General features: G+C 40.4%; 1 protein-coding gene across 1 annotated transcript in view; it reads left to right on the forward strand.

The window, feature by feature from the left end:
* Positions 1 to 2,090: 2,090 nt before the first annotated feature.
* The window catches only part of NLRP14 (NLR family pyrin domain containing 14), a 38,142-nt gene continuing 14,736 nt past the window's right edge, over positions 2,091 to 25,496 (forward strand). Inside the window, exons 1-6 of the mRNA XM_027561944.1 lie at positions 2,091 to 2,444; positions 3,696 to 3,767; positions 7,871 to 9,467; positions 11,782 to 11,952; positions 14,803 to 14,970; positions 25,116 to 25,286. Coding sequence (XP_027417745.1) covers positions 2,153 to 2,444; positions 3,696 to 3,767; positions 7,871 to 9,467; positions 11,782 to 11,952; positions 14,803 to 14,970; positions 25,116 to 25,286 — 2,471 coding nt within the window. The 5' untranslated portion in view covers positions 2,091 to 2,152. The remainder of the gene's footprint in view (positions 2,445 to 3,695; positions 3,768 to 7,870; positions 9,468 to 11,781; positions 11,953 to 14,802; positions 14,971 to 25,115; positions 25,287 to 25,496) is intronic.

The following is a 25,496-nucleotide window of genomic DNA, read 5'->3' on the forward strand; positions in this document are numbered from 1 at the left end:
GTAGATATCATTCTGTAGAAACCCAAGGGATTCAGAAGTTACAAATCTTGGCTCAAAGGAACACCTAGAAAGACAGGAGGAAGATGAAGTATGAGGTATTATAAGAGCCAAAGAGGACATCAAGAATTAAGACACTGTTAAAATTGTAATATTATATATATGGGACCCTATAAATTAGGGGCATGCATTATCTTCTAATCCTTGCAGAGGTAGGTACTGTTATTTTTATTATTTAAAAATATAAAAATTGAATCCCCCAAATGCCTACCTATTGGGTTTTACAACAGTGATCATTGGTATGAGTTTTCCCAGTGAAACTGGGATAGCAAAAGTTAGATTACAGGGGACTGAGGAGGTATAATAGGGAAAGTATAGAAGACGGAGGATGTTTGAAGATGAAGGAGATGTGGAGTAAAGGAAATATTTGTAAAATACTAAGGTGGACTTGGGCATGTTTAAATGCTGGTGAGAAGGACCTAGAGGACAGGGAGAAATTGAGGCTCGAGAAGGGAAGAGAATTTTTGATGGACTAAGTCCCTTAATTCCTGATGCTGATAAGATTCAGATCACAGGTGAAGGAATGAGCTGTAGAAAAGGAGCTAGCGCTCACATCTTTTGTTACAGGAAAAGAAGGAACAGATAAGCCCCCCTGCAGTGATAACTGTACATTTCTGGGCAGGAAGTTGAGGGTGTGGTATTCTATATCGCATTTTCCCTCACCTACCATATTTTGTATGTTCTGGAGAAATTGTAGTGTTCCTTTGAAATTTCCTCAAATTGCCTCCTTTTTGCTTCTTTTAAAAAATTATTGTAGAACCTGTTTTGGTTGGATTCTATCGATAATGTAGAGTATTTCTACAGTGCCATTAAAACAAACAAAAATAATCCTGAAACAGCTGATAACTCACCAATTACTATATGAGAAAGTCCTAATTTACCTTGTAATTTTGAGATAATTCACCTTCTGTTTAAGAAGTAAAATTTCCCTCTGTACATTTTTTTCTTCCCCTATTCATCTTTTCCAGTTCCACTGGCCAGAGTAGCAGGTGGCCTATGAAAGGCTGGAAAGGAGAGGAGGGCTTGAAGATCTAGGATGAGTTCCAGGTGTATCACTTACTAGCTCTGTCTCTTTAGGCAAATCACTGAAGAGGTAATGGGGAACTTGAACTTAAGATTTAAATGATTAACTGGAGTTCCTGTGCTAAATGAGAAATTGAATAAGGCTGTTAAGATGGCTGATAAATAAGGAAAACACAGGGCTCAGAAGACTAAGATTTAATAGCATCTGAAGAACTGTCATGGGAGTGAGGGGATGAAACTGTTCAGTTAACTAGAAAGTATTAGTTTAAGAGTTTAAAAGATTCTACAGAGTTTGAGTAGTTGTTGATGATAAAGTCTGAGTGAGAACATTGGAGTGAAGTGCTGGAGTGGAATGAGGTCATGAGAGTCGAGGTCAGGGATGGGTGAGAATGCTCTTTTGGAAGGGCTTTACATTTGAATTCACCTATAATAATTTTGGTATTGAATAGATGTGAAAGGAGCTTGTGAGCTCGGGAACACAGATTATCAGGAGCTGGTATGGATTTATGACTAGAGTTGACATGACCAGACTAGGAAAAAGATGACATATGCCAATTGCATGTCATGCTTTAAGAGTAATGGTGGAGGTACAATAATAACATTTTATAGTTTGAGATGTATGCTGGGTGTTGGTAGGGGAGAGAGTGAATGAAGAAATTTGCCAGTACTTAGTAGGAGCCTGTTCTGAGCCAGGTGATACATGAACTCTGCCTCATTTAATCCAGACCATGGTCCTCTGAAATTGGTTCTGATGTCCTTGCTTTGCAGAAGAGTAATGAGAGATGGATTGCCTTCCTTGATTTCTTACAGCTCATAAGCATGGGGCTGGGAGAAACTCTGGGGAAGGTGAAAGAAACATAATTAGAGAAATGCTTTTATGATAGAAAATATATTACAGTAGACAGGAGGTTAGTACTGAGCCTGAAACAGTGGGCTTCAATAAGTTTGTTGAATTAGTCTGTGTTTTTAGAGGTATTTCATTCTCTAATCTTACTTTTCCACAGGTCCCAGTTATCCCATGTTCTTTGGATTATCTTCCCCACTGAAGCTTGAATATTAATCCATAGACAAGATGACGCATTTGTCGTCTTCCTCCTTCTTTTCTGATTTTGGGCTGCTATTGTATTTGGAGGAGCTAAACAAAGAGGAATTAATTAGATTCAAGTCATTTCTAAAGAATGAGACCCTGGAACCCAGGTCCTGCAGGATACCCTGGTCTGAAGTGAAGAAAGCCAAGCGGAAGGATTTGGCTGACTTGATGAGCAAGTATTATCCAGGAGAGCAAGCCTGGGAGGTGGCTCTCAGTATCTTTGGCAAGATGAACCTGAAGGATCTGTGTCAGAGAGCAAAAGCAGAGATCAACTGTGAGTGATGTTGGAGACATACCTAGGGGTGGGGAGAAGGGGGTGCTTCCTGGAGCCCATTGATTCTGTGAAAGGGATTTGGGAATGAAGTCCAGGCCATTCTCTGGTACATAAGTTCCATGGTGGTCAGGTATATAATGGGAGTTTGTTAGATCATTTGAGGAGCACTAAAAGGCTGAAGAGTTTTGAGTACTGTTGTTCAGTATGGCTCCTTAGGATATGCTATGCTAAGTCGCTTCAGTCGTGTCCGACTCTGTGCAACCCCATGGACTGTAGCCTGCCAGGCTCCTCTGTCCATGGGGTTCTCCAGGCAAGAATTCTGGAGTGGGTTGCCATGCCCTTCTCCAGAGTATGGCTCCTTAATTGGCAGTAATTCATCCATCTGGTACCGATTGAAATGATTAAAAGAACAGAATGATTAGAAAGAATTACCCCACCTAGTGTTCTTTTGCCTAAACTACAAATAAAGTAATTGCTGCTGCTGCGAAGTCGCTTCAGTCGTGTCCGACTCTGTGCGACCCCATAGATGGCAGCCCACCAGGATCCCCTGTCCCTGGGATTCTCCAGGCAAGAACACTGGAGTGGGTTGCCATTTCCTTCTCCAGTGTATGAAAATGAGAAGTCAAAGTGAAGTCGCTCAGTCGTGGCTGACTCTTAGCGACCCCATGGAATGCAGCCTACCAGGCTCCTCCATCCATGGGATTTTCCAGGCAACAGTACTGGAGTGGGTTGCCATTACCTTCTCCAAATAAAGTAATTAGGCTGGCCTAAATTTTAAGAATACTCAAATATGACCTTAAATTTTTGCTGAAATATGAGGAATGGGCAAAAAAAAATATTAAGGGACATAAAAACTATTTTTTGTCATTCCTAGGTGTGAAATACTGTAGACATCTAAAATTCCTTACTCACATTTAAGGCTTTACAGCTCCAAAATGTATATCCATTGTTTCTTTTGAGCCTCACCACATCCCTATGAGGTCAGTACAGACCCTTACTTAGGCTTAGACTAGACCACTTGCCTTAGAGTTACAGGGTGGGAGGCATGGCGAGAAGTGTCCTGCTTCAGTGTTCTCACCACATCACTTTTCCGTCAGCTAAGCTGGTGGAGTCTGGGGCTCTGTTGGCTCTAGTTTCTTAAATCCAGGTGATCATAGAATTGGACCACTGAGGAAAATTCTGGCCCCTGTGTGGCTGTCAGCAAATTCTTGTGTTTGGTAAATCTCATGTTCCTTTTGGAATCTGTTGCAGGGACTGCCCAGACCATGAGAACAGAGGACACCGAGGCCAGAGAGGTACAGGGTGATCAGGAAGCAGTGCTGGGTAAGTAGGTGGGCTTTTTGTCAGATTTGGGAGGTTTGAGCTTTTGAAGCATAATGGGGGAAGATTATCTCTCAGGAGACTTTTGTTCAACTCCTGCTAATTTCTTACGATATACTACCTGCTCAGTGATTATCATGGAGAAGGCAATGGCACCCCAATTCAGTACTCTTGTCTGGAAAATCCCATGGTCGGAGGAGCCTGGAAGGCTGCAGTCCATGGGGTCGATGAGGGTCGGACATGACTGAGTGACTTCCCTTTCACTTTTCACTTTCATGCATTGGAGAAGGAAATGGCAACCTACTCCAGTGTTCTTGCCTGGAGAATCCCAGGGATGGGGGAGCCTGGTGGGCTGCCGTCTATGGGGTTGCACAGAGTCGGACACGACTGATGCGACTTAGCAGCAGCAGCAGTGATTATCATTCAGAAAGAATTGGCAAAACCAGCTCTCTGGACAAAATCAGACACAGGACCGTGTTAATTCAGAGTCTTTAGAAATGACCCTGTCACTTGATAGTCTGATGAACAAAGGTATCTTAATATCTTGTTTTATGGACTGAAGAGTTCATAAGAGTTCGTAAGAGTTGGCAGGGAAAATTTGGCTTGTTGCATCTCTTCTGTTCAAAATGATACTGTAATTGAGTTCCAGGATGGTGACCAACTAATCTACATAAAATGTAATTTCTAGGACCAGGTTTTCTTAGTCCTAATTCAATACCATTTCCAGTCGCCCTGCTTTGTTTTGAATTCTATATTAGCTGAATCCCAGTTTCTATAAATTGAAATATAATACACAGAAAATGGGACCATATGAGAAGCCTTTGTTCTTAACTCAGCTATGCTGCTTTTTAATGGGCTACATTATTTCATTCAAGAAATAATTGAGAGTCTACTTTGTTCCAAGAACTAATAAATAAAAATTTCCTATTGTATCAAATGATTCTGAAGATAAGTTCCTGCTTGGGCCGTGATTTCTGATACAATATAAGGAGCTGTAAATTTAGGAAACCAAGATTCTACCTCCATAGAAATTTACTTTGTAAAATTTGGAAGATAGATAAAGTATTACAAAGAAAGTAGATTATCCTTGTAACCCTGATTTTTATAAAGTGCAGCAACGTCTGAGATGTTATACCATAAAAAGGAGTATCTGACTTCTAATACCATACCTTCTCCTGAGGGAGAAATAAGGATAATTTAGTGGGATCTGAACTTTGTTAGATGTTTGTACTGAAGGCCTTAGTAGAACAAAGAAAAGAATGATATACTTTAAAAAAATTAAAGTAATTCCAGCTTGAGATGTGTGCTGTGAATGAAAAATATACTATGTTCTGAGAGAATGTATGGAGGAAGGAATCCCATTAGTATTCAGATGGGGATTGCATTGAATCTGTAGGTTGCCTTGGGTGATATGGTCATCTTCACTTTCTGGAGAGTTTTTATCCTAAATGGATATGAATTTTGTCAGAAGCTTTTTTGGCATCTATTTAAATAATTGTATGATTTTTGTTATTTGTTAATGCAGTCTCACACTTATTGATTTGCAGATACTGAACTCTCCTTGGGGATAAATCCCACTTGATCATGGTGTATGATCCTTTTAATGTGTTGTTGAATTTGGATTGCTGTGTTTTGTTGTGGGTTTTTACGTCTACGTTCAATGGTGATATTGGCCTGTAATTTTCTCTGGGATCTTTGTCTGATTTTGGTATCAAGGTTATGGTGGCCTCATAGAATGGATTTGGAAGTATTACTTCCCCTGAAATTTTTTGGAATTGTTTCAGAAGGTTAGATTTTAAGTCTTCTCTAAATGTTTGATGGAAGTCACCTGTGAAGCCGTGGTCCTAGACCTTTGTTATGGTCCACAGTTTCAACTTCAGTACTTGCGATTCATCTGTTCATGTATTTTATTTATTCATGGTTCAATCTTGAGAGATTGTATCTTTCTAAGAATTTGTCCATTTCTTCCAGGTTGTCCATTTTATTGGTATATAGTTTCTTGTGGTAGTCTCTGCTTATCCTTTCTATTTCCGTGGTGTCCCATGTAATTTCTTCTTTTTCATTTCTAATTTTATTGATTTGAGCCTGCTCCCTTTTTTTCCTGGTGAGTCTGTCTAAATGTTTATCAATTTTGTGTATCTTTTCAAAGAATCAGCTTTTAGTTTCATTGATCTTTGCTATAGTTTTATCTCTGTTTCATTTATTTCTGCTCTAATTTTTGTAATTTATTTCCTTCTCCTATTTTTAGGTTTGTTTGTTCTTCTTTCTCTAGTTTTAGATGTTAGGTTATTTGTTTGTGATTTTTCTTGTTTCCTGAGGTAAGATTTTATTGCTATCAACTTCCCTCTTAGGACTGCTTTTGCTGGATCCTGTAGGATTTGGATCATTGTGGTTTCATTTTCATTTATCTCTGGGTATTTTTTGATTTCCTCTTTGATTTCTTCAGTGATCCATTGGCTGTTTAGTAGCATATTGTCTAGCCTCCTCGTGTTTGTGTCTGTGTCTATGTATTAGGTAGGTCTGTCCTACGAGGCCCAGCAGCACACTTCCCCCTGGTCAGCAGAGCCCTATGGTCTGGGGGTGGCCCCTGTGCAGGCCCCATGGGCCCTTCTGTTGTGGCAGGGCTGGCTACTGTGGATGCACTGGTAGGCATGGCTGGCCCCTGGTCCAGTTGGTTGCTAGGCCCTGCCTCATGCAGAGGCTACTGGCTGCTGGTGGAACTGATCTCAGAGGAGCTGGCGGCATGGCCTGGGGGGTCCTTGTCTGGTGCTGTCCCACTGGTGAGGGGGGCTGGGTTGTGGCTGGCTTGAAGCCCAGGTTTGCTAGAGCTGATGTTGACCTGCCACTGGGTGGGGTTGGGGCATGTTGTGACTGGTTACAGAGTCTGGGATGACCTGGTGGTGGGTAGGGCCAGATCACAAGTGCCTGGCTTTGGGAGTACAGGGGTGCCAGGACTAGCTGGTCTGTTGTTGGGTGGAGCCAGATCCCGATGTGACCAGCTGTGGAGCTCTGCGGGGTTCCAGGGCTGGTGCTGACCCACTGATGGGCGGATCCAGGTTTGGCTATGGACTGGGGGTCCTACAGGTGGTAGATGAGACCAGATTCCAGGGCCATTGCTGGCCCACTGGTGGTTGGGGCTGGATTCCGGGGAAGCTGACTGAGGAGCCTAAGATATCTTAGAGCTGGTGTTTCCCTGCTGGTAGGTAGGGCCCCAGAGACTAGTGCTGACTAGCTGGTGGACATGGCTGGGTCCTGGTGCTAGTGAACTAGGGGAAGGATTCCAAAATGACTCTTGCCAGCACCCGTGTTTTCCTGGTAAAATCAACTCCCAAAGTGGCTGCTGTCAGTGTTGTGAGGGTAAGTCTCAGGTGCCTTCTGCCTCCCTGGGAGGCTTTCCAAGATCAGCTACTTACTCAAGTTCCTTTCATATTACTGCTTCTACTCTGGGTCTCAACATGTGAGATTTTGTGTGTGCCCTTTAAGAGCAGAGTCTGTGTTTCTCTCAGCCTTCCAGGCTCTCCTGAAAGTAAGCCCTGCTGTCTTCAAAGCCAAATGTTCCATGGGCTCATCTTCCTAGGGCAGGACCCCAGGGCTGAGAAGCTCAGTGTGGGGCTCAACTCTTGCTCCTTGAGAAACATGTTTGCAACTGTTCATGCCCATTAATGTTTTATCTGTATAAAGCAGATTACTTTAATCTGTAGTTCAGATCTGTCTTCAGATCCTGTCTGGCTGTTAGTGTTAATTGTTGCCTTTGTTCTCTTTTTATCTGGAGAATGGCTCTGTTCTCCATACATACCATTTTTTTTTTTTCTCTATAGAAGTACAAAGAAGAAAAAATACTTCTGGAATGAATCTAATTTTTATTTTCCATCATAAATTTCTGCATTGTCAATTATTTTTTTCCACAATTTATAATATGAGTTTTAAACCCACAGAAATATTTTTATTTACATTCTTTTCTCATCTAAACCAGCTGTGCTTTGATTTCAGCCTGTATCACTCCTACTCTATGTCCAATATTCTTAACATTGCAAATCATAGAATTAATTTTGATCATGTGTATCTTTTTTTTTTTTTTTTCCCAATCTCCCTTCTAACTGACTTAGGTGATGGAGCAGAATACAGAATTCAAATAAGGGAAAAATTTCGCAACATGTTAGATAAGAACCATTTGCTTGGGAAATCTGGAGATTTCTGTCATGAAATTGCTCAGGAAGGCCGAGAACTGTTGGAACGTTTGTTTGGTGAAGAAGTTGGAACCGAAGAGCAGCCACAGACGGTGGTCCTTCAAGGGGCTGCTGGAATAGGCAAAACAACGTTGGTGAGAATGATGATGTTAGATTGGGCACAGGGCAACCTCTACCAGCAGAAATTTACCTATGTTTTTTATCTCAATGCAAGAGAAATCAACCAGTTGAGAGAGAGAAGCTTTGTTCAGTTGCTGTCAAAGGACTGGCCCAGCACAGAAGGTCCCATTGAAAGGATTATGTCCCAGCCAAGTCATCTCCTTTTTATTATTGATAGTTTTGATGAACTGAACTTTGCCTTTGAGGAGCCTGAGTTTGTGCTGTGTGCAGACTGGACCCAAGTACATCCTGTGTCCTTCCTCATGAGTAGTTTGCTGAGAAAAGTGATGCTCCCTGAGTCATCCTTGTTGGTGACGACAAAACTCACAGCTTGGAGGAAACTAAAGCCTTTGTTGAAGAATCGGCATTCTATACAGTTACTAGGTATGTCTGAGGATGCAAGACAGGAATATATTTACCAGTTTTTTGAAGACCAGAGTTGGGCCCTGCAAGTATTCAGTTGCCTAAGAAACAGTGTGATGCTTTTTAACATGTGCAAAGTCCCCGCAGTGTGCTGGGTCGTTTGTAATTGTCTGGAGCAGCAAATGGAAAAGGGTGCTGATATCACGCTGACTTGCAAGACAACCACTTCTCTGTTTGCCTGCTGTATCTCTAGCTTGTTGACACAAGTAGATAGAAGCTTTCCTGGTCTACCCAGCCAAACCCAACTGAGGAGCCTGTGCCACTTGGCTGCCAAAGGAGTATGGACTATGACATATGTATTTTACAAGGAAAATCTCAGAAGACATGGGTTAGTGAAATCTGATGTTTCAATTTTCCTAGACACAAATATTCTTCAAAAGGACACAGAGTATGAAAACTGCTACGTGTTCACCCACCTACACATTCAGGAGTTTTTTGCAGCAATGTTCTATGTGTTGGAAGGCAACTGGGACGCCAGGGACGATTCCCTTCAGTCTTTTGAAAATTTGGAGCTGGTGCTTGAAAGCAGCAGTTATAAAGACCCCCATTTGTCACAGATGAAATGCTTTTTGTTCGGCCTTTTGAATGAAGATCGAATGAAACAACTGGAGGAAACTTTTAACTGTACAATGTCACTGGAGGTGAAATGGACAATACTTCAGTGGATGGAAACACTGGGTAGCAGTGAACAGCTTCCATCACACCTGGTTTTTCTGGAGTTGTTTTTCCACTTGTATGAGACTCAAGATGAAGTATTTGTAAGCCAGGCAATGAGATATTTCCAAAAGGTTGTCGTTAATATTTGTGAGGAAATCCATTTGCTTTTGTCTTCATTCTGCCTGAAGCACTGCCAGTGTTTACGGACCATGAAGCTGATGGTAACTGGGGTATTTGAGAAGAAGATGTTAAACTCAAGCTTCCCACCTGAAACTTGGTAAGTGGGTTAGGTCAGTTCCCTGGAAGTGCCCTGAAAGGGAATGCAGGACGTAGATGTTGTCAGAAGGAGGGGAGGAGTTGTTTAACTGAGGTCCCAGAGCCAGGATAACCTTTCAGAATTGTCCCACCTTGAGACAAGGAGGCCAGGCACTGAAACCCCCTATTGACCAGTCACAGCTACTGGTAAGGAATGGGCAAAATGTGCCTGCAGTTGCTGTCTTGGCCTGAGGGCAATCCCCAGAGAAGCACTTGGCTGAGAGCTTCCAGCAACTAGGGAATGAGTGTTTCAGTTCTCAAGGAGGGAGGCAGCACAGTGCTAACTTCCGTCCACTATAATATATTCTTTTTAAAAAAATAGAGACCAGGAATTTCTTGCTGAACCCAGAGTACATAGCTCATTTGTCTGGGCTGTTTCACTTTACTGACCTCACTCACCTTCCCTATTACCTTGATATAGTTTGGCCTTTGCATGAAAGATTTAGCCCTTTAACACCATAAATAGTGAGATAAGAAATAGTAGGTGCTGAAGGAGTGTTTTGAAAGACTAAATGCACCTTCAGCATTTTATGCATATTATTTTACCCTCTCTCCTTTCTCAAGTTACTTTTTCTAACTCTCTTGAACTATGGTATCAGTTCCAGATTTAATTGATTAAGGGCTTGGGGCTTCCCTGGTGGCTCAGAGGGTAAAGCGTCTGCTTGCATTGCAGGAGACCTGGGTTCGATCCCTGGGTCGGGAAGATCCCCTGGAGAAGGGAATGGCAACCCATTCCAGTATTCTTGCCTGGGAAATCCCATGGACGGAGAATCCTGGTAGGCTACAGTCCATGGGGTCACAAAGAGTCGGACACGACTGAGCAACTTCACTTCACTTCATGTGGCACACAGCTATATAATCACAGAATATTTAACATGTTATCCAAGCTAATGCTGGTCAAAACCATATCTCAATTTATTTTTAAGATTATAAAACTGAAACTCAGAGAAGTTCACCCAGAAAGTTACAGTTATCAGTTATTGATTCAAGCACAGATCAAATAATAGCTAACATTTGCTTAACACATACCCAGTATCCCTCTAAGTACCAGCTCGTTTAGTCTCCAATAATCCTACGTAGGTGCTGTTATTTCCATTTTACTTATAAAAAACTGAGGTACCAAGAAAGAACATAACTTGATTGAGGTTACACATCTGATTATAGGTATTTGGTTTTCCAACTTTACCCAAGTTTTCTCATTGCCATTACATACAAATGTATTCCTCTTATAAGAACATACATTTCATTTCTCTTGGAACTGTGGAAGTAGGAATTGTAGGCTGGGATGCTATGACCTTTCCTGTCCTTAGGGAGTTGTGAGTAATCACCTGCAGTCAATTTTCTTAATTCTGACTTCATAGTTCTACTTATAGAAGACATGATTGAACCCAGAACATTAGAATGTATTTTATGCCTAATAATAAGTATTAGGAAGGAATTCTAGCAACTGTATTGCTAGTCTTTGTGCTACTTTTCCCTCATCTATGTTATAGTGTTATCTGATACTAGAGTTGCCATTGTTGTGAAAATAAGAGACCGAGAATCCTGTGTTTTTTTAAGAGACATTATAGGTGACCTTAGCCTATTTTATGACATAACTACATTGTAAACCTCACAAGAGCGGGATCTCTTGTTCACCATTTTATACATCGTATGCAGTAAGTACTTGAATGTCTGAATGAATGACTTACCACCTCAATCTCAAATTTAAGACCCTGAGTGATGTAGAGACCACCCCTCTGCAATGTCATTCATCCCAATTTAAGCAAGGCATGGGGGAACCAATATTTATTGAGTAGTGAAGTGGATCACTATATTGCCATTTCAAACTACGCAGTTTTTACATACGAATTATTTTGAATTAAAGGCATCTGAGTTCTCAAAATTCCTTATTTGCCTAAAAGCAGAGCCTTCCAAAAGATCTCAGCTTTTTAAATTAGCTGTCATAAATCCCCTCCCCAGAATAACTCTAATCTTGTCTTTGTGAAGGCAGCAGTTGGCACCACACTCAGACATTATTATCACCATGATATCTTCAGGCTCTCCTCTAAGGGGCCCGTTTACCTTACCAAAAAGCCATTTGTTTTCCTGTAAGTGCCCTTTCTCCCTCTGCCTTTCCTCTAGTAATTGAGGTATGTAGACTCCAAATTCCAACCACTCCTTTGAGTTACTCCTAACTGAGTAGCAAAGGACACTTGTTTTCACTCAGTACCATCTTCTGAGAGTTGCCTGAGCGGAAACAGATTTGTTGGTCTTTTCTTTTTCTAATCATTTAGGCAAAGGGCTGGCAGTCACATTTTTCATTGGTGGCAAGACCTCTGTTCTGTGCTTCATACAAACAAACACTTGAGAGAAGTGATCTTGTGTCACAGCAACCTTGATGAATTAGCAATGAAGATTTTTAATCTAGAGCTAAGACACCCAAACTGTAAACTACAAAAACTACGGTAAGTCTGGCATGAGAACATGGAGTTCTTCTTTCTTTCTTTCTTTATCCCACCTCCCACTCCTACTCATTAGGGGGAACTAGTAGTAAACAGAAATTAAAATCTACTGCATAAAATACTCTTAAGAACACCACCTATGGAAACGTCTGGAGTTGTGGGAACATAAGTAACTTTTTCTGGGGAAAACTGCACAGAGCATAGAAGTGGTTGACCTGGTTTTTGAGGCTTGATTAGGAATTTTCTAGATAAAAAGGAACATAGAACTAAGGCATTCTACTCAGGTCAACAAAGCATTTTCAAAGATAAGTTCTGTTTTTTCCCCATTCAATACAATGCACAGATGTTAAGTGTTTAGTTGATTAGGTTTTGACAGTTGCATATACCTTTGTAACAAATACCCAAAACAAGATAGAGAGTAATTCCCTCCCCTCGTAAAGTTTCCATGTAATCTTTTCTCTATTTACTTCTCTCACTCTGTCCTGTCGTAAAGGCAACCACTTTCTGACCTCTATGACTGTACATTAGCTTTGTCTATTCTTGGAACTCATTTAGATTGATTCATGTGTTCATCTTATTTTGCTCAACAAAAGGTTTTTTGAAATTCATGTTATTGCATGTTTCAATCATTCGTTTAATTACTGATTAGCATTCCCTTGTAATGATGTACTACAACTTGCTTACTTATTTTCTTATTAATGGATCTTTGGGTTATTTCCAGTTTATGGCTGTTATGAATAAGGCTTCTATGAATATTTTGTACCAACCTTTTTTTATGACATGTTCTTATCTCTTGGGCTAATACCTAAGGATGGAATTATTAGCTCATAGATATATATTTAACTTTTTAAAAAATTCCCAACCAGTTCTTCAAAGTGGTTTTACCATTTTATAATCTTGCCTGCATCGTGTATACGTTCCAGCTGCTCCTCATCCTTGCCAACATTTGCTATTTCCTTTTCAAAATTTTTATATCTTCATTTTATTTTAGATACCCTACCACTTTTTTACATTTGCTTGTTCACATCTCTCGTCTGTTGGCTCCACCAGGAGCTGGAACCTGTCCTATTTGTCTCTGTATTCGATGCCCATCAGTGTGCCCAATGCCTGATTGGTGCTCAGTAATATGTAGTGAATGCTGAACAAATAATTGAGACTTGTTGTTTCCATTAGCACTGGAGATGAATGTTCTTTTTTCAGGAAACAGGCTTCCCTTTAAATATTTCCCTTAGAATCTCAAGTAAGTAGATGAAGTCTGGTCTTGCATATATTTATAAATGTTGTTGACATATGCCCATATGTGATGATGACGTAGTCAAGTCCTTTTCACTTACCCGCCTTCATCTCCCCCACAGTGACCCTTCACTGGATGCCACCAACTCAAATTTCAACAACAGCTGATACTGGGGCTTCCCAGGTGGCGCCAGTGGTAAAGAACCTGCCTACCAATGCAGGAGATTTAAGAGACGTGGGTTTGATTCCTGGGTCGGGAAGATCCCCTGGAGGAGGGCATGGCAACCCATTCCAGTATTCTTGCCTGGAGAATCCCATGGACAGAGGAGCCTGCTGGGCTCCAGTCCAAGGGGTAGCAAAGAGTTAGACACAACTGAGACAACGCAGCATGCAGTGTCTTCTCTGGGCTTAAATGGCTCCCTCTTTTAGAATGCGAGAGTCTCTTATGGGGGATAACACCATGAAGACGGCTCTCAGTCTTTCTCACCTTAGTATCACCTTACTCAAATCCCTTTTCCCTGACAAGGGATTTCAACTTACGTTTAGTGAGTGCATTAGGCACCTTTACTATATGATGATACCTAGCACTCTAAATGGATATAAAGCTTTATTCTTTTGGTGTGCTTGGCTGGATGAGGGGTGAGGGTGAAAGGTGCTGCTGAGTCACTTCGGTCGTGTCCGACTCTGTGCGACCCCATAGATGGCAGCCCACCAGGCTCCCCCGTCCCTGGGATTCTCCAGGCAAGAACACTGGAGTGGGTTGCCATTTCCTTCTCCAATGCATGAAAGTGAAAAGGGAAAGTGAAGTCGCTCAGTCGTGGCTGACTCTTGGCGACCCCATGGACTGCAGCCTACCAGGCTCCTCTGTCCATGGGATTTTCCAGGCAAGAGTACTGGAGTGGGGTGCCATTGCCTTCTGCTAAAGTGAAGGGAGATGATATCACAGGTTTCTGAACGGTTAGAAATATGACTATACTGGGCATTTGGGGCCAGCAGTGGCACTGGAGGACCCAGGCTTAAGTCTCTGACAAAGTTAGATGGAAACTTAAAAATTGGCCGATTTAACTTACTTCATATTTTGCTTTCCGTTGTCTCTCTCTCTACACCTAACAAAGCCCATGAGGTGACAGGAAATATTTTGAAAAAATGTGTTTTGCTAATTATGCATATCAAATAGTTGATATTAACTGTGAACTCACGTTGGCTTATTTAAAGGATTAATGTTGTGAATTAATGTTGTCATGCAGTATTTGGAATAGCCCCAATAATATTTGGTCATTGTTCCTAAGACTAAAGAGTTTAAAAAAAAACAAACAAAAAAGAACCCTCTTCTGCTTTCCTTATGTTACACCTTCTTTTCCTTCAAGGTTGAAAAACAAATTGAGAGTATTGGTTGTCAGGATATAATGGACATCTAAGTCATAACTCAGTCTTTTTCCTAGGCAGCATGCTGAATCCTGAGTATATGATCTTGACCTGGAATATGAGAAACCTAGTGTCAAATAAGAGATGGCAGAAATAGTTAGACAGTGTCTAAGAGCTGGGCTTGAAAAGAAAAGGATGTTGTAATCAGGGACAGAGATGATGATGTAATCTCTCCTGTGTATTTTTCTTCTGAAGGTTGAGATTTACTTCTTTCCCTGACCTTTGTCAGGGTATCTCTGGTTCTTTGACTCACAATCAGAATCTGATACATCTTGACCTGAAAGGGAGTGATATAGGGGATGATGGAGTGAAGTCATTATGTGAAGCCTTGAAACACCCAGACTGTAAACTACAGAGTCTAAGGTAAGTCATGAGTTTTGTGCGTGTGTGTGTGTGTTTATAATTGAGACTTTTGTCTGTCCAAATAGACTCTTACAGCCTGGACTTGCTATTCTTTGGGCTAACTTAAATTTACTTCCTGATACAAAATAGCAGGGATTAATAGATTCAGGCTTCTTTCCTCCCAATAGGACCTACAACTCCTCCCACCTCCCCCACTGAAGAACTCCATTGTATAGTTCTCTGTGTCTCCATCTTCTAAGTCTGGGGGAAAAAATGGGAGCAGACCCAGAATTTGTAAGTTTTTCATATTTAAATGCAGGCATACTCACTGTATCTTTGAACTCTCACAGAAAAGAATGCACCACAGGTGGGTGGGGTGTGCAATGCTGTGGTGGACTAAACTTTTTTAACTTAATTTTGGATAATGAATCCCCCTTACCTTGTAATTGCAACACAGTGACCAGGTCAGAAAGTTGAGGAAGATCAGTGCAGCAGCTGTCAAGACACTTGCTAGCTCTCACACACTACTGACAGGCCTGACCTTCTTTACAAAAGTGAGAAGGTTAGCAATCATACTTGGTCTCCACATTGTGTAACAGGTTTCAAGAAAGATCTTATTTTCCAAGGAAAGGCACTTAAATCAACTTCTCACAAAATAAAAACAACCAAAAAAGAAAAACAAAAAATCATTACAGTAAGTTTTACCTTAGAAGTTTTTGAAATCCTTAGGTTCAGTTCAGGGGAGCAAGACTGAACCTTGATACATGAAGGGCCAAGGTAAGGCTGTATTTGTGGGGAGCAAATTATAACCTCTATGTGGACAAAAACCAGTGAAATCTGAAACAAGACCTTCTTTTTAACAATAGGCAAAAGTATCATTGGGATTTTTTAAAGTCTCACCAGTTTTTACGGGATGAAATTCACAGGATATCTGCAAAAGTTTTTGGTTAATTCTTAATCATGTGTAGAGTTCAATTGTCAGCAGGCCAGCCTAGGGTATTGGTTTTACCAACTACAAGGACATTTTAGGTCACTTTGAGGAAATTTCTCCTCTGTCCAAGCATAAAACATATTAGCAGCAAAGGGTTGTTAAATGGAGGGAAAGATGTTTTCTTGTAGTGGGAGCCATGGAGCCAAGAAAAATGCCTTGGCACTTGACAGATCAGCAGGCTGTGATAAGATTCCTTTCATCAGTTGAGATTTGAATAAGGCATTCCACTGATGAACCTTGATGTAGGCCCAAGTGTTAGACTTTCAAATAGGAAACCATTTCTCCAAGTCAACTATTACAGGGCTGTTGCACCAGTGCGTAGAATGTTTGGAGGCAGAAGTCATCAGAGCTTTGTATATTGTCTAACACTCTATTCTGTAGGACTGGATGTTTTCTCAGTGTGGGTGGCCACTGGGGAGTAATCAGTCTCATAAACATTTCATATCATGAAATATTCCTAGGAAAAACTCCAGTTCTGTGTTTGCTTTAGGCCTCCTGTTATGAGAGTTAGAAACAGCCTGAGTGGCCACGATTGCCTTGTTCAGGCATAGATCATGCTGAGCTTACCATTTTAGAATTGCATTTTGATATTTCACTCCCCCTGCTGAATGTAGATGATGCGGGCAGCGAAAGTGTTGATAAATTAGTGGGTCTTTGCCAGTTTGTTTCACCAAATATGATCCCCAATTGCTACAGGGACTTAGCAAATTTAGAAATAGTGTTTTAAAACGATTTAAATTGTAAAGAGACTCATATCAGCCCTTGCAAATGAACATATTGGAAAGGTACACACAATCACTAATTTTCGTGTGAATATTTCACGATGATATTTACCAAAGGTTTTCCCCCACAAGAGGAGAAAGATCTTGTCTCCCTGTCTTAATAACTTCTTCCACATTGTGATAACAGGGTAGCTCTTAAAATATGTTGAACACATGGGAGGGGGGATGTTGGACATGCATTTACTGCCTAATTGTGCCCGGAATCCTGTCTTAGTTTGCCTGTACTCTGCTGTTGTGGTTACAAGCAAGGTGAGGGAGCAATCATTGGTTCCACCAAACAGCCACCTGAAGAATGCCAAAATGGTATAAATGCAAAACACCCCTTAGATCCTCAAAGGTTTTGAGTTAGGACTAACATTCTAGAAAGAGAGCATCTAAAATGGTTGCTAGAAGAAACTGACTAGTTGCCAAATATAAACAGAAGGTACTTGAGAATGTCAGATATCCACTCTAATATCAAATAGAGTCACAATCTTGGCTCTATTATTAAGTAGAATAGAATACTTTATAATATTAATAGGTAGAGTGCATATGGTCCAGTAGAAATGTTTGCTTTTCCAGGCTTGAAGAACTTGCAGTTTATTACACTTGTTTACAGTCCTTAAGAGCCCAAAGCATAATGAGCCATGATAAACATGCACAGACTTTGGCAAAGTGAGAGTATACACTTTGAAACTGAAAGTTCTGCCATCTGCATAGGTGATACAGCAGGCAGAGACTTGAAAACTGAACTGCCAATCCTCTCTTCTCTCTCACAGAAATCTTTCATTCATCAGATTTAATAAACCTTCATATGTATATTTATACAGCTTCATAATCACCCCAAATAAGGTTTAAATGAAGTATCATTTAAACATTTAAGCCCTAACTTTTAAAATGCATATAATATGGGACATAAGACAATTCATTGATTTGGGGGAATTATTTGATCTATAAGGGAACTGTAAGATTTTGCTACTATAATTTGAGTAATATGAACAAGAAATGGTAACAGAGTATTGTTAAGAAAGTAATTTATTTTCTGTCTTTGAAGTTTAATTTCTGTATATGCATTTAGATAAGCACACATAACTAATTCTTAAAATGTTACATTACTCTGAGCCTCCAAAATCAATGAGTAGGTTTAGAAAATATATTTGACATTCAGTTCAGTTCAGTCGCTCAGTCGTGTCCAACTCTTTGCGACCCCATGAATCGCAGCACGCCAGGCCTCCCTGTCCATCACCAACTCCCGGAGTTCACTCAAAATCACGTCCATCGAGTCAGTGATGCCATCCAGCCATCTCATCCTATGTCGTCCCCTTCTCCTCCTGCCCCCAATCCCTCCCAGCATCAGAGTCTTTTCCAATGAGTCAACTCTTCGCATGAGGTGGCCAAAGTACTGGAGTTTCAGCTTTAGCATCATTCCTTCCAAAGAAATCCCAGGGCTGATCTCTTTCAGAATGGACTGGTTGGATCTTCTTGCAGTCCAAGGGACTCTCAAAAGTCTTCTCCAGCACCACAGTTCAAAAGCATCAATTCTTCGGTGCTCAGCCTTCTTCACAGTCCAACTCTCACATCCATACATGACCACAGGAAAAACCATAGCCTTGACTAGACGAACCTTTGTTGGCAAAGTAATATCTCTGCTTTTGAATATGCTATCTAGGTTGGTCATAACTTTCCTTCCAAGGAGTAAGCATCTTTTAATTTCATGGCTGCAGTCACCATCTGTAGTGATTTTGGAGCACAAAAAAATAAAGTCTGACACTGTTTCCATTGTTTCCCCATCTATTTCCCATGAAGTGATGGGACCAGATGCCATGATCTTCGTTTTCTGAATGTTGAGCTTTAAGGCAACTTTTTCACTCTCCACTTTCAATTTCATCAAGAGGCTTTTTAGTTCCTCTTCACTTTCTGCCATAAGGGTGGTGTCATCTGCATATCTGAGGTGATTGATATTTCTCCTGACAATCTTGATTCCAGCTTGTGCTTCTTCCAGCCCAGAGTTTCTCATGATGTATTCTGCATATAAGTTAAATAAGCAGGGTGACAATATACAGCCTTGACGTACTCCTTTTCCTATTCGGAACCAGTCTGTTGTTCCATGTCCAGTTCTAACTGTTACTTCCTGACCTGCATACAGATTTCTCAAGAGGCAGGTCAGATGGTCTGGTATTCCCATCTCTTTCAGAATTTTCCACAGTTTATTGTGATTAACACAGTCAAAGGCTTTGGCATAGTCAATAAAGCAGAAATAGATGTTTTTCTGGAACTCTTGCTTTTTTGATGATCCAGCGGATGTTGGCAATTTGGTCTCTGGTTCCTCTGCCTTTTCTAAAACCAGCTTGAACATCTGGAAGTTCACGGTTCGTGTATTGCTGAAGCCTGGCTTGGAGAATTTTGAGCATTACTTTACTAGCATGTGAGATGAGTGCAATTGTGCGGTAGTTTGAGCATTCTTTGACATTGTCTTTCTTTGGGATTGGAATGAAAACTGACCTTTCCCAGTCCTGTGGCCACTGCTGAGTTTTCCAAATTTGCTGGCATATTGAGTGCAGCACTTTCACAGCATCATCTTTCAGGATTTGAAAGAGCTCAACTGGAATTCCATCACCTCCACTAGCTTTGTTTGTAGTGATGCTTTCTAAGGCCCACTTGACTTCACATTCCAGGATGTCTGGCTCTAGGTGAGTGATCACACCATCGTGATTATCTGGGTCATGAAGATCTTTTTTGTACAGTTCTTCTGTGTATTCTTGCCACCTCTTCTTAGTATCTTCTGCTTCTGTTAGGTCCATACCATGTCTGTCCTTTATTGAGTGCATGAAATATTCTGTGCATGAAATCTGTGCATGAAATATTCCTTTGGTATGTCTAATTTTCTTGAAGAGATCTCTAGTCTTTCCCATTCTGTTGTTTTCCTCTATTTTTTGCATTGATTGCTGAGGAAGGCTTTCTTATCTCTCCTTGCTATTCTTTGGAACTCTGCATTCAGATGTTTATATCTTTCCTTTTCTCCTTTGCTTTTCGCTTCTCTTCTTTTCACAGCTATTTGTAAGGCCTCCCCAGACAGCCATTTTGCTTTTTTGCATTTCTTTTCCATGGGGATGGTCTTGCTCCCTGTCTCCTGTACAATGTCACGAACCTCCGTCCATAGTTCATCAGGTACTCTATCAGATCTAGTCCCTTAAATCTATTTCTTACTTCCACTGTATAATCATAAGGGATTTGATTTAGGTCATACCTGATGATAGTATAATCACTGTTGGTAACTATGAATTTAGCAAAACAGTTTTATATCTCAAAGCTTGACCCAGATATCATGATGTTTATAATATTATCTGATTCCAAGATTTATAAAATTATAATTTATAAAGATGTCATTTATTTAACTCATTTAAATTATACACACAGATTTACATTTATATTCTTTTAAATATTAGCATAATAATTTGATCTATAAGAGAACTGTAAGAGATTTAAGTTCTTTAATTTAGATTTATTGTTAAAGAGATGGAAAACCTTGTGTGATCTAAAAAACCATGTGTGCATTTTTATTTCTCACTTTCGTAAAATCAGGGAGAAGTCCCATAGACATTTTAAGTCTCAAATTTTGGACCAAATTAACTTATCCCATGATTTATCTTGTTTGTGGTGCAGACGGTAAAGCGTCTGTCTACAATGCGGGAGACCTGGGTTCAATCCCTGGGTCGGGAAGATTCCCTGGAGAAGGAAATGGCAACCCAGTCCAGTATTCTTGCTAGAAAATCCCATGCTCGGAGGAGCCTGGTGCAGGCTACTGTCCACGGGGTCGCAAAGAGTCGGACATGACTGAGCGACTTCACTTTCTTTCACTTTAGAACAGGCCCATGAAGCCTATCCCACTAATGGAAAGGCCCTTTCTCTTGTGAGCATCATTTCCCTGGCACCTGTGGTACATTCAGCCCCTATGTGGATAACAGACAACTTCTGCAACCATTCTGCTTTGGCAACAACTCCATTCTGCTGTATCTCAATTTCTAGTTCATATCAGAAAACTCATCTCATACTCAGCAACAAAAAGAAATAACCTGCAAATAAAACACGCATTTTTAGAAAAGATAAATACACTCATACAGCTGTTCTGAGCTCCCCAAGAGTTAATGCTCTAGGACAGCAGGTCCTCCTCACCGAGGAATGGTGGCTTTCTTGGGTGATGCCTTTTGAGTGGCAGTTTTCTTACCGTAATCCTGTAGCACAGGAGAGCTTAACTCCACTGGGTCTCAACTCATGAATGAAGCTGTAGCAGCTTCCATCAGATAAAATTCGACCCTGACCACCTCTTGAACTGAGATAACTTATTCTAGGAGTGTAGATTCCTTCCTGTCAGTCCCATTGCCTAAGGACCATTTTATGGACCAGTGTCCCATGACAACTCATAAGAGCCACAGACAGCAATCAATAAGAACAACAAAAAAATAAAAATTATAATGTGTCTACTTTAAAGAGGCTTTGGAAGTTTTCAGCCAAGGGCCTCATTTTAGTGGCAACATTAAGAGACTGGTTCTCCAGCAAGACCTAAAAGTAAGTTAGTGCATCTTCTCTGTTTTGCTGGTTCATTATTTAGGGGTTAAGTATGGAGTCAGAAACCTCAGCTCTCACCTTCCCTTTGAGTCACTGGTGATTGAGTCACTGGTGATTGATATTACATATTAATAATAAGACAGGGCCTTCAAACTCTAGAAAAAGATTATACATTTTTATTATCGTAATGTGAGATGAGAATACTGATAAATCTTTTTTCTGATTTAACAAAATTCTTTCAATATTTGTAACATTTAGGAATTCCAAAATATCAATTTGAGTATTGAAAGAAAGACGTTATTATACAGGGCAATCAAAATTACAGACTTAAAAGCACTTAAAGGTTGATCTCACAAGACATAGCAACAATCGGTAAGGTTCAGGTACCCTATAAGATTCCCTTGTTATGATAAAACAATAAAACACAGCAAAAATGTTCTTACAAAATATTTTCTGATTTATGATACCATCTACTTTTCTTTGCAGATGCAAGGGAATGAGGGATCATTTTCTTTTTATGAGGCTGATATTTCATTCATCAAGCATTAGGAGGTCCATAGCTTAAATTCTATTAATTGGCACAAAGAAAAGAGATTGAGAAACTCAAACTTATAATATGGAAAAGATAAGAGCGAAATAGATTATGAACAAAGGGACTCTGGGTCATGTACTGTTTATATCTCCAGTCAGAAGCATTTTTTAACGTTTCAGTGCCACTTCTATTTCTTGATTCATAAATGAGCTGCATTTTGTCTCATGTCCAGCAAGTTATAGTGCCTGCTTTTAATTGGTAATTATTAGTTATTACTCTTCAGGGTTCCCGCTCATATGTATGCTTGATCAAATTCAACAGGATTACAGCATTTAAAATACCCTATGTAAAGCAATACATTTAGTATACCTCTGTCATATAATTTCCAGTATGTTCATTTAATCTAGGATTACAAGGGCTAGATATTCTACCTTTTGAACTCTTCTAAAACTTTCTATCATGGCAACACACATGATTCCAGAAATTATTTATACTTAATTCTTTAAATTTAATTTTTAATCAGTGTGTACTGCTAGTTTTTTGGTTTTGTTTTCTTAAACTCACCTTTCTCACTGTATAAGATCTTAATTTTGATTCATTGCACCATTGGCTAGTACAATTTTAAACTAATGTTTTCATGCAGTGTGTGTGAATGATACATTTGCCAACTTCCTTTATATACTTGGATTGCCTTCATAGATGAATTACAGCATATCTGGGTCTCAGGCCTCCACTCTCTTCTGCACACTTTGACTTAGGTATATTACTTTCTAACATCTAGGTTTCTAAAGAGAAGTCTGAGAATAATCTGCCACTTCAGCTGTACCTTCCCAGACTTTCTCACTCGTGTTCTCAGAATTTTTTAAAATTAGCTTTACATTTTGTTACTTTTGACCCTGATGCTAGGAAAGATTGAAGGCAGGAGGCGAAGGGGATCACAGAGGACCAGATGGTTGGATGGCATCACTGACTCAATGGACATGAGTTTGAGCAAGCTCCAGGAGTTGGTGATGGACAGGCAAGGCTGGCATGCTTTAGTCCATGGGGTTTGCAAAGAGTTGGTCACAACTGAGCAACTGAACTGAACTTTTGAACTGCTGGAAACCTTTGTTTTTTCCCTGTCAGAAATGATTTCTTTAAATTTTTTAAAATGACTTCAGGGCTCACTCTCTTGCACGTGCTGTCTCTGTGTCTCTTTTTTAAGAGCATCTGATAGTCTTGAGAGTCCCTTGGACTGCAAGGAGATCCAACCATTCTAAAGGAGATCAGTCCTGGGTGTTCATTGGAAGGACTGATGCTAAAGCTGAAACTCCAGTACTTTGGCCACCTCATGTGAAGAGCTGACTCATTGGAAAAGACCCTGATGCTGGGAGGGATTGAGGGCAGGAGGAGGAGGGGACGACAGAGAATGAGATGGCTGGATGGCATCACCAACTCGATGGACATGAGTCTGAGTGAACTCCGGGAGTTGGTGATGGACAGGGAGACCTGGCGTGCTGTGATTCATAGGGTCGCAAAGAGTCAGACATGACTGAGCAACTGAACTGAACTGATAGTCAATGGCTGTAGCTTTCTTCCTATATAATTCTTACTTTTGTCCTCTTAATCTTTTATCCTCTCCTACTAGGGGAGTTTCTTAGATTTATTTATGTTGATTTTTCTCTATTGTGTCAAATACAGATTTCAGTTCTCTGTTTTTGTTTTTCCTTCATTTTTGTTTTTTTGGTTGATTGAACCCATGTGAAGCATTCTCACTTCTGATGTGCTATTCTTGTTTCACAGAGTCTGCATTGTCCTATACATTTAAAATGTAAAAGAAGCCTTTCTAAACATTTTCTTCTGTTTCCTAGTTTTGTTTTTTATATGTGTCCTTATTTTCTGTCCCTTGGTATAATGTATCTTTTTCTGTTAAGCTTTAATATTTTATCCACAGATCCCATAATATTGGAATATCTTTTCTGTCTGGAACAGCTCTATCTATACCTAGTTTATAAGATTTCCCTTGTTTCCCTAACTGCCTGGTTGGCTGCTGATATAATATCTTTTTGCATTAATCTACTCAGGATCCCATAATAAAATACCCAAAATAGCGCAGACTGGCAAGCTTAGAAAACACAAATTTATTTATTACAGTTCTGGAAGCTGGAAGGTCGAGATCAAATGCTGGCAGTGTTGGTTTCTGGTGAGGCCTCTCTCCCTTGCTTATAGGTGGCTGCCTTCTTGTTTTGTCTTCACATGGCCTTTTTGGGCATGTACTCACTCCTGGTGTCTCTTCCTCCTCTTAGGAGGACACCAGTTCTATTGAATTAGGGAGTCTACTCCTATGACCTCATTAACCTTAATTACCTCCTTAGAGGTCCCATCTCCAAATACTGTCATCCTGGATAGGGAACATACAAATTTGGGGAGTGCAATTCAGTCCATAACAACTTTTCAGAACAAACTAAGGTTTTTCAGCTTTAGGTCATGTTCTAGGTCATCCACTAAGGACTAATTCTGGACTGAGGAGGGAGCTGCTCCTGTTCCTACTGCTCTGTACCCTGATTTTGATGTAGAGATCCAATTCTCAAGGGACTCAAGCTGATAAGTCCTTGATTAAAGGGAATAAGTAGAACAAGTACAAGTTCCAGGAATGTTACTGCCTGACTCTGCTTACAAATAGCTGATATTACTCTCAGCCATGTTTAAAGCCCAAGTTGTATGTAAATACGAGTCTCTAAAAATAAGTGCTCTACATGCACTTCTTACTTTCTTGTTGTTTCCCTTCCTCTTTTAAGAAATACTTAATTTTATTTCTAATTTACTTCTTATTTTCACTGTTAAGGACAGGGTTACTCAGAAAACACAGGTTGGCTGCCATGAATAAATGAAATCTTGACAGTAGTTTATGGTTGCTTCAGCTTTCGCCCCTGGTTTCCTGCCCATCTCAGTTCTGTTTCAGAAGTCAAAGTGTGCAAGGAGGATAAGGAGGATACGGCCATCCTTCCGTCTACCTTCTTCATGTTGTTGTTAAAAGAAATTCCTCCCAGATAAAAAAACAGATTATTATTTAAAAATACTCTTTTGAATGCTTTCATACATATTTTGTAAGGAATTGGGGAGGTAGAGATGGGAGAGACAAGCTTCCTCCCCTCCCCTTCCTAACTGTCTGTCAGAGCCCTGTGCTTCAGATGAATCACTCTCATTCTGTGTAGGGAAGCTGGGTTTTCAGAACAGGTCCCAAAGACCGGGAAACCACACCCTGTGGCTGAGTGAGTTGGGGTTATAATTCTTCTCTGAGGAGTGGTCATTTCTATTTTTCTGTATCGTTTTCCAGCTTGGAATCCTGCGACCTAACTACGGTTTGTTGTCTGAATATCTCTAAGGCTCTCGTGAGAAGCCAGAGCCTGTTATCTCTGAATCTGTCAACTAATAATCTATTGGATGATGGAGTGAAGCTGTTGTGCGAGGGCTTAATGCATCCAAAGTGTAACCTGGAGAAACTGTCGTGAGTCTTTCTGTACTGTTTTCTACAGAGACATTTTGTTCAGTTTTTTTTTGTAACTTATAATTATGAACTGAGTGGGGAAACTGGGTCTTGACATTAATCGGCTCATTTGTCAATCCTGGATGACTTCCTCCTTCTACCTCCTTCCCCCTTTCACTTGACTTTTAGACGTTTCTTTTGTTTATGATAGAGGTCTTATTTTCATTCTTT

This window comes from Bos indicus x Bos taurus, chromosome 15 (assembly GCF_003369695.1).
Source record: "Bos indicus x Bos taurus breed Angus x Brahman F1 hybrid chromosome 15, Bos_hybrid_MaternalHap_v2.0, whole genome shotgun sequence".
Classification (NCBI taxonomy): domain Eukaryota; kingdom Metazoa; phylum Chordata; class Mammalia; order Artiodactyla; family Bovidae; genus Bos; species Bos indicus x Bos taurus.